The sequence below is a fragment of the Vombatus ursinus genome, unplaced genomic scaffold (genome assembly GCF_900497805.2).
Source record: "Vombatus ursinus unplaced genomic scaffold, bare-nosed wombat genome assembly UNPS02011369.1, whole genome shotgun sequence".
In the NCBI taxonomy this organism is placed as follows: Eukaryota; Metazoa; Chordata; class Mammalia; order Diprotodontia; family Vombatidae; genus Vombatus; species Vombatus ursinus.
In genome coordinates, this window is record NW_020951147.1 from 3,545,766 (window position 1) to 3,555,409 (window position 9,644).

At 49.6% G+C, this 9,644-nt stretch overlaps 1 protein-coding gene across 1 annotated transcript; it reads right to left on the reverse strand.

The window, feature by feature from the left end:
• Window positions 1-738: 738 nt before the first annotated feature.
• On the reverse strand, window positions 739-5,831 carry LOC114038834 (calcium-binding protein 4-like). Its single transcript, XM_027856309.1, has 6 exons — window positions 5,451-5,831; window positions 4,620-4,650; window positions 4,230-4,373; window positions 1,694-1,803; window positions 956-1,103; window positions 739-838 (listed from the first exon to the last, which is right to left on the reverse strand). Exons 1-6 carry the CDS (start codon window positions 5,829-5,831, stop codon window positions 810-812), a joined length of 843 nt encoding a protein of 280 aa, XP_027712110.1. The 3' UTR covers window positions 739-809.
• Between the last annotated feature and the right edge of the window lie 3,813 nt (window positions 5,832-9,644).

Here is a 9,644-nt window from a genome sequence, read left to right on the forward strand (position 1 = left end):
GTCAATTCCCAATGGCTCTAACAGCATCCCTCCTGTCCCTGCCCTTCCTATTGCTATGACCCTCGCTGGTTCCACATTCACTCAGACAATTCAGCAAGTACCAGCTGGTGCCAGTGCTAGTGCCCAGTCCTTGGTGGGCTAAGGTCAGGGAGGCAGGAGAAGGAAAAGGAGTCAAAACTCACCCTCCATCCTTGCAGAGACCAGACGCACAGGCAGGGCACAGTTAGAGGCTCTGGGACAGTGTGAGACCTACTGTGAGAAGGGATCCTCCAGAGTGAGTCAAGGAGGGCTTCCTGGAGGAGGTGAGGCTTCCATTGGGCAGGACAGATGGGCGGCAAATAACCTTGGACTTGGAGTCGAGGGACTGGATTCAAATCCCAGCTCTGCCATTAACTCCGTGTGACTGGGAGCACCTCAGAGGCTGTCCCCTCCAATCTCCTCATTCTGTAGGTGAGGAAACTGAGGTCACACAGGTGGTCAGTGCCAGAAGCAGGATTTGAACTCAGGTTCTCTGGTTCTAGATGTCAGGAGGGGCTGCAGAGATGAGGCAGGTGTCAGGGGTTCTCGGAGCTGAGCTGCTCCCCTTCCTTTCTCTGGGCCTCAGTTTTCTCATCTGTAGAACTGAGGCGAGGGCTGGAGGTGAGTGCCCGGGGCAGGGGAATTCCAGCAAGTGACGGGGGAAACATCGGGGCACCCAGGGGCGTCAGAAGCAGGCCATCCAGTCAGACGATGTCACGAGCAGAAAGAACGCGGGGCCTTGTCTGTCCTCTGGCGCACTGGAGGCTACCTGGGGTCCGGGGACCTTCAGCTCAGCGGGCCGACAGCATCATCACGAACTCTGGGGGAGAGGGGAGGCGAGAGAGCGGGTGAGGCATCAGAGCCGCTGGAAGGGGGAGGGTGGGGTGGAGCAGAGCGTTACGGGAGCGTGTTGGATGGGGGTGGGGGCTCTGCTCACCATCAAAGTCCACGTGTCCATCTCCATTGAGGTCAACCTCCCGCAGCATCTCTTCCAGCTCCGGCCCCACCAGGGGCTCCCCGAGCAGCGCGGGGGCCGCCGCCCGCAGTTCAGCCACAGTGATCCGGCCGTCCCTGTCTGCGTCGAACTGTAGGGAGGCAAGCCAAGCAGAGAGGCTCAGCCCCCTGTCCTCCGCCCCCAGCCAGCACTTCCCCAGACCCTGGCCCTGTCTGCCCAGGGCTCTGCGTATTGCTCCCGCCAGTCCAGAATTCTGTTCTTCCCAGGCAGGACAGAGCTTCTGTCCTTTCCCTCCCTAGCCCCATGGTCTCCTGCCACCACCCTCCTCCACACACACACACACACATGCCACACACACACACATGCCACACACACATACACCACACACACATACACACGCACACACCACCCATACCTACACACATATACACAAACACATACCACACATACACACACACCACCCTCCTCTGTACACACACATACACATACCACACACACATCACACATATACACACTACACACACCACACACACACACACCACCCTCCTCCACACACACACACATGCCACACACACATACCACACAAACACATACACCACACACACATATACACACACACACCACCCTCCTCTGTACACACACATCACACATATACACACTACACACATCACACACACACACATCACACACACAGACACACACACACACACTCCTCCCTACCTCTCGGAAAGCTATTCGAAGTTCCCGGATGCCCAGCATGTGCGCTGTCTCCGCTCGGAGCTTTGGCCCTATCAGCTCCACAAATTCTTCAAAGTCCACACAGCCGCCCACTGCAGGACCCAGGGAGGAGCTTTAGGACGGCAGCCTGGGTTGCCCCGTGCCCAGGTATGTGTCTAACAGGGGCCCTTGGGGGCCCTCATCCCAGCTGTGGGCCTTAGGACGTTTGCTCCCTCCCTTGGAGCAGGGTGCAGGGAAAGCATCTGTAAACCTTGGATGGCTTCGGCCCCTCAGTGGGCCCATGACCGTGACCAGCTTTTCTACCAAATGAATTATCCCCCACCTCCCTTACTGGAAGGTCCTGGATCAGACATCGAGGAAATCGCGTCTCCCCTTGGCCCGGGGTTCATTCCATCACTCCACAGCATGAAAGCTCCATCAGGAAAACCTCTAGTGACTGGAAGACCTGGCGGGGGAGGGGGGGTGCTGCTCCAGGAAGACCAAGTCATCTGATTAACCAAAACTTCCTGCTGCCTCTTCTGGTCCAAGTACTGCTCCCACCTGTGGGTGTCTCCCAAAGCTCTGCCCTGGGCTCTCTGCCCTTCCCCTTCCATATTATTTCACTGGGTGATCTCCTCAGCTCCCATGGGCTCAATTACCATCCCCAGGCAGAAGACGGGGCTGACCGTGTCACTCTCCCAATCAAGAAGTCCCTACCAGATCAAATCTAAAATCTTTTGGCTTTTAAAGCTCTTCACCACCTGGCCCCTCCCTCCTTTTCAGGCTCCTGACACTCTAGTTCCCCCCAAATATCAATGATACAACTACACAGGCTTCCTTTCTGTTCTCTACAAGTGACATTCCATCTACCACCTCCGTGACTTTGCCTGGGCTGTGCCCTGTATATGTAATGCTGCACTCCCTCCCCTATCCTGCTTAGTTTTCCTAGCTTCCTTTGAGATTCTCCTCAAATATGACCTTCCCCAAGAGACTATTCCTGGTCCTCCCATCTACTACTGGCTTCTCCCAGATGACCTGCAGTCTACTCTGCATCTATCATGTGTAGGGCAGCAGAGAACAATGGAGGCAAGAGATTAGAACTCCCATCCTGGCCCTGCTGTCTTCTATCTCTGTGACCTTGGGCAAACCTCTTTCCCTCTCTGGGCCTCTGTTTCCTCATAAGTAAAATGAGGGAGTTGGGGCAGATGATCTCTGACATTCCTTTCGGCCCCAGTTTTATGATCACATTAAAAACAGAAACAAAACGAAAACCCAAAGCCTTTCCCAGGATGGCCCAGGTGGTCTGCCTCCAGCCCGGCCGTCCCCGGCACCTCTAGCCCAGCCTGGCCAGGTCCCCTAGCACAGCCATCTCCCCAAAGAAGGGGTGAATCAGACCTGCAAGCCCTCCAGAAGCTGCTTGGCCTCCCTCCCTCCGTGGGAGTCTGCTGAGCCCTCAGGGAGGCTCAGCCTTGGCTCACCAGCCCGGGAGTGGCCTTGTCTGGTTGGGTTTTCTTACAAAAATGAGCTAAAAAGAGGAAAATCCAGTCAATGTCACAAGACTAATCTTATCTGAACCAGAGGAGTGGCCTTGAGCATCCTAGAGAGATTAGCATTCAAACACAGAGCAGGCAGCTTGGGGGAGCCAAAGGTTCTACTACAGGTCTCTGTTTATGTGGAAAGGATCTCCTTCAAACCCCACGGCAGCGCCTTCTTCCAAGCCTGGGCAGCCCATCTCCTCCCATGGGAGCATCTTAGAATGTCGGGGATGAAAGAGCTCTTAGGACAGGAAAGGTCAGAGCCGGGAGGGCCCTTAGAACATAGAACACAGTGTCAGAGCCGGGGGCACCTTAAAACACAGAACACAAAATGTCAGCTCTGGGAGGGCCCTGAGAGCAGAAAAAGTCAGCTCCGGGAAGGCTCTTAGAACATAGAACACAGAACGTCAGAGCTGGGAAGGCCTTTAGACAATAGGGTGCAATATCAAAGTTGGGAGGGACTTTAAGTTGTGGAATAATCAGAGTTGAAGGGAATCTTAGAATATAAAATACAGAATTTCACCTTTGGGAGGAATCTTGGAACATAGAACATGGAATGTCAGACCTTAGAGATCATCACCATCTCTTCTGGCAACTAGACCAATGGACTTTCAGTTCTTCCTTTTCAGACTGAAAGGTTCCCCTACCCACACCCTCGTTTTCAGTCTGACCTTGATGGGAACTTGAAACCCTCCACCTGCAGGCTCTGTCTGACTCCATCCCACTCCATTGGCATCCAGCTCCCCTCCAAGGGCCTGCTGCTGGCCTCACCCCACCTTCCGTGCCCACTCTGCCCAGCCTGGGCTATCCCCACTTCCCAGACCTTGTCCCTGTAACCACACGTGCACACACACGCACATGCACACACACGCATGAGCGCGCACACACCCTCACATACATGTGCACACACGCATGCTCTCACACACACACACACACACACACACACACACACACACACACGGCACACTGCCCTCCCCCCACCCACAGGGATTCTGAACACTGACTTCTCATCTTGACATGCTGGGAGATTTCGATGAGCTCCATCTCGGTGGGCATGTACCCCAGAGTCCGCATGCAGGCCCCCAGATCTCGGTAACTGAGATAGCCATCTTGGTCAGTGTCAAATTCATTGAAGGCCTCAAGCAGCTCTGTCCAAGCCCAATGATATGGTGGAGGAAGAAGGGAAGGCCAGAGTTCAGCACCCTACCTCACAGGCTGCCAATCCATCATGGTCCTACTGGCCCCCATCACCCATCTCCACCAGCTCCCAGGGATCCCCAGCCCCCTGCTCATCTCTCTGCTCCCTCTTGGCTCCAATGGGCCCCTCTTCCCTCTCTCCGATGGGCCCCTCTTCCCTCTCTCTGCCTCGGGCCTCAGTTTCCACAATGGCTCACCATCCAGCTCCTCAGGGCCCAGTTCCCGATCCTGTAAGAAGAAAGATCAGAGAAAACCTGGGCTACCCAAAGCCTCTGGTCCCTCCACTCACGCCCTCTCCTAGCTCCTGCTCAGGAGTCCCCTTCATGCCCATCTCTCTGGTATGGGAAGGTACCACCTGCCTCTGGGAGATGGAAAGAGCCCTGGGCTGGGAGTCAGATCTGGGATCCTAGGCTGCCACTATGGACCTTCTCCACCTCCGGGCCTCCGTTTCCTCATCTGTGAATTGAGGAGATTGAACTGGGCCTAACCAAGGTCCCTTCCAGTTCTAATAATCCATCTTAAACACTCCCATACATTTGTTGGTAGATGTTTTACAAAGAGATCTCTCATCCATTAGATCCTGGTAGACTTTTGCCAGCCCCAGGAGGCAGCTGGCAGGGAAAGAACTGTACTCGTTTTTCAAATGCAGCCACTGAAGCTCAGAGGTGTAGTGAGTGGTCCAAGGTCACACAGCAGAGATAGCCATGCGTGGGACAAGTGTCCACTCTACGTCCAGCCCCTGGACTGTGCATGGCTGCATACGTGAGTGCAGAAACTGTCCTATCAAAACACCCGCTTTCCCCTGGCACCCACCTCCCCAGCCCTGAGCCCCCATCCACTTTCAGGGACCTGCTATGGAGATGTTATTCCAATGTGTGTGTGTGGAGGGGAGGAATTGGGGTCCCTGCCCGCATCCCCTCCTGCACTAAGCTGGGGCTCCCCAGCAGGGGACTCCTTGGTGTTCATCAGTGGCCAGGCCTCGGGAGGCTGGACTCCCATCCCCATAATCCCAGTGCCCAGGCCCTCACCTTGCCGAAGACACTGTTCAGCAGGGGCCAGTAAGCCTTGTGGGCGGGGTCGTGGTAAGAGTCACCTCGGTGCCGATGGGACAGCCTTCGGTGGCCAGGAGCCAGGGCAGCCTGGGAGCCTTCCCCAGGTCCAGCCTCTCCCTCAGCTTCATGGCCTCTGCCAGAGGGCTTCTGCTCCTCAGCCTTCTCCCCAGAACCACCACCTGTGCCTTTCTGGGACTCCCTGCGCCCCTTCTCTCTCTTGCTTCTCCTCACGCTCTGGTCTTTCAGGAGCCCTCCTTCAGACTTGGCCCTGACGGTCTCCCCCGAGGGAGGCTTCTCGGGACCCGGACCTCGGCTATCCCCTTCCTTCTTGTATTTGCTCCCATTCTTAGCAGCCATGCAGGGCAGAGCCGAGAGGGAATAGTGTAACTGAGTTCACATTCAGCCCTCAAGGATCCAGAAAATCAGCTTAGTTCCACCCCCCCACCCCTCCCCCCAGGGAACAGCAGGGCCGGGGTCAGGTCATTGACTGGGGATTAAGTTAAGTAAGAAGGACACTGTCCAGCTGATTATCCAATGGGGCCTCACTCCCACTCAGGGGCCACAGAGGTCCCCAGCCTGGGGTCCCTGGACCTCTCTGTGCCCAAAGGAGATCAGCAGCAATAGAAACAGTGTCCACAAGGACAGTATACCCAGGTGGGCAACTCAAGGCATTGGGCCAAGATCCAGCATCCAGCTCACTCCTGATGGCTGTCCCGGGAGACATTGGGCACAGCACTTCCTCGGTCTCTACAGTCACCATTTGTTAGAAATCTCAAACTTCTCATGACCCGACAACCAAGTCTGAGGATTTCAATAAAGTTGGAGCCAACTTTGGAGGCCATCGAGCATTTTACAGAGGAAGAAATGAGGCCCCGAGTGGGGATGCAGGATCACACAGGCAGCGGAGCCTTGAATACAGGTCCCCTGATGCCAGATCTGGCTATTTCCTGTCTCTGAGGCTCAGTCCTCTCTGTAGAAGGGGGTGAATGAGCCAATCGATCACATAGAAATAGGAAGTATCATTATAATGTTGGAGTATGATTTGGCTGCTAGGTGAATCTGATACCCCCCCCCACACACACACAACTATTCCTATTTCCACTGGGGTCTTCTGGAGACAGCGCCTTCATGCAATGGGGTGATTTCAAGCTGCGTCAGGCAGACCGGAAGAGCATCATTTTGGTTTAGGAAGCTATGTGGCCAGTCAATGAACCCATATCCGTCCATCAGTCAGTCAACAAGCATATATCAAGTGACTGCTGTCAGAAGGACACTGTAGTAGGTGCTAAAGATACAAAGACAAAAAAACCAACAACTCTTCCCCTTCAGAGGGTTTACATTTTATTGAAGGAATATTTTTTATCAGACTAGAGGCCGGGCCTAGAGTCAGGAGGACCTGAGTTCAAATCCAGCCTCAAACACTTACTAGCTGCATAGTATACCCTGAACACATGGCTTAACCTCTGTCTGCCTCAGTTTCCCCAACTGCAAAATGGAGATAACAAAAATATCTCTCTCGCATTTGTAGTAAGGAACAAATGAGATATCTGTTGAGTGCTTTGCAAACCTCACAGCTCTTTCTAGATGCCAGCTGCTATTTTTATTATTATTCACAAAGAAGGAGCCAGCTCAGCTGAGGTGAGAAGGCAAATAAGGATTTTTAACAGGGAGCAGTGAGGAGAGGGTGCTTTCCAGACATGGGGGACCAAATCTGCAAATGTGCAGAGGTGGGAGACAGCATGAATTCAGACCAGGGACCCCTCAGAATCATCCGGTACATAAAGAAAATCTACCTGGCCAGGTCTGTGACTCAGGTGAGGGGCACACGTGTGCTTGGACCTGATCCTAGGGCAGCGCTTCTTAAACTGGGGGTGGTGACCCCATATGGGGGTCAAATGCACTGCAACCAAAAATTAATTGAAAATCAATTGCATAATGAATCAGAGGAGTTTCTGGTAGGCTTGCCTATGTTACATCATGGACTTCACTGCAGCCTTGGTTCTAAACACAAAGCATGTGCACTCTGCACTGTGCATGCCATCACACCACACAACGCCAACAAACGCTGCCAGAAACACCTTGGCTCTGATTCAAAACTATTGTATGTTATGAACTGCAGTGTTTTTACTGTACATACACAGTTTTCTGCTCTTACAGAAACACAATAGTCTAATTATGGAAAATAAAGACTTTTAATATTTTCCTACCATCATTCCTCAGCACGTTAAGCATCAAATTAGTATTTCCTTGGATTGTATTGTGTTAGAATGTTTGATTTGAAAAATTGCTGTTATCTCCTTCTTATACAGAAACATGTTTAATTGCAGCAAGTAAAGACAAAAGCCATTTAACAGTATTTCTCTACCATCTCTGCTCTATGTGGATGTAAGTGTGAACATCAATTTTTAAAATTAAGCACAAATGTAATTTCATATGCTAAAGCTGGTATTTATTTGAGTAATTATTAGCAATATTTATTTATATTTTAGGACAAAATATTTTTTCAGCTGTGGATAAGTGGCTAAATTTAGACAGAAAAGGTAAACAATATTGGTGAAAATGTGACAGAGTCTTTGCTGCCAGGCTGTAGTATACCTAAATTGACAAGAAAAAGAAAATATCTCGAATCACGTGGCTCTCAAAAGAGGGTGAATATTAAACAGATTATTGAAATTGAAAGACGAAGTTGTTTATGCTTTTGACCGAACAGAAATCTGATTTTGTTAATTTTTTTCATAATGACCTATGGCTTTCAAAACTGTGTTATTTGTCAGATATTTTTGAAAAACTCAATGATTTAAACGTCACTTCAAGGAAAAAAAATGTGACATTTATGTTAAAAGATAAAATTGAAAATTTTACTAAAAAAGTTAACATATAGAAGAATAGAGTGGAAAATGGTCCTTTAGAAATGTTTATAGCTACAGATGATTTTATTATTGAAAATAACCTTCCCAAATATTTAATTGTGAGTTATAATTGATCATCCAAAGTGCCTGGAGACACACTTTCAGAAATACTTCCCTTCAAAGTTTGATTCTAAAAAACTAGTTTGGGTTCATAAGCCATACTCCATTGAAATAAAAAATATCAGTCATATGCCATTAAAAGTTCAATAAGAATTGGTCGAGTTATCAAGCGACACGGGTTTAAAACCTGAGTTTCCTAAAAAAAAAAAATCATTAAATGAATTTTGGTTTGAGATTAGGACAGAATTTCCAACAATTTCTGAAATGGCCCTAAACATACTTCTGCCATTTTGTCCTACGTATTTATGCAAAGTGGCATTCTCAGCATTGATGATTCTAAAATCAAAAAATCAATCAACTCTGAAAAATGTTGAAGATACTCTACATCCTGTGGTATCAAATTTCCACCAAGATTTAATTCTTTATGTAAAAATAAACAAGTATATCCATCTCATTAATATGCAAATTTGCTTTCATCTTTAATAAATGGTAAAATTATACCAAAGAACTATTTTAAAATCAACTTCTTTCTGATTTATTATCAGTAAATGTTTGGTTCGTATACCTATTTTATGTACCTATACACCTGGGGTTTTTTCCTTGGATGAAATTTCTCGGGTATAAAGGGGATGTGAGTGGAAAAAGTTTAAGAAGCAGTCTAGGTCACTTACGGGCCCCAAATCCGTCAGTGAGTTCAGGGGGTGTCTACCTCAAGCGTGGAGGAATGAGTAGAAGCTTAGAGCTTGGTCAGACATGGAAGACCCCAAGGTCATCTACCGCATACTGCGTCATTGCCTTCGTCCTGACTTTTGTCCTGCCGCTGGACTTCAATGACTCAGAAAGAAAGTGAGATTGACAGCTTTGTGCAGCTCTGACTCCCTTAAAGCCAATTCACCTGCAAATCAAGACGTTACAGGGTGACATCATTGGTCCTCCTTGAAAATGGATGACAAACAAAAACAACTGAGTCAATAAGGGGCCACTGAGACACTGTGAACAAGGAGTATGACAAGGGGAATGTGCCTTTGTCAGCTGGTCATCTGGCAATTATTAAGTGCCTACTGTATGCCAGGCACTCTACTAAGAGCTGAGAATCCACAGGAAAGCCAAAAAAAGAAAAAGAAAGAGAGAGAGAGAGGAAAGAAAGAAAGAAAGAAAGAAAGAAAGAAAGAAAGAAAGAAAGAAAGAAAGAAAGAAAAAG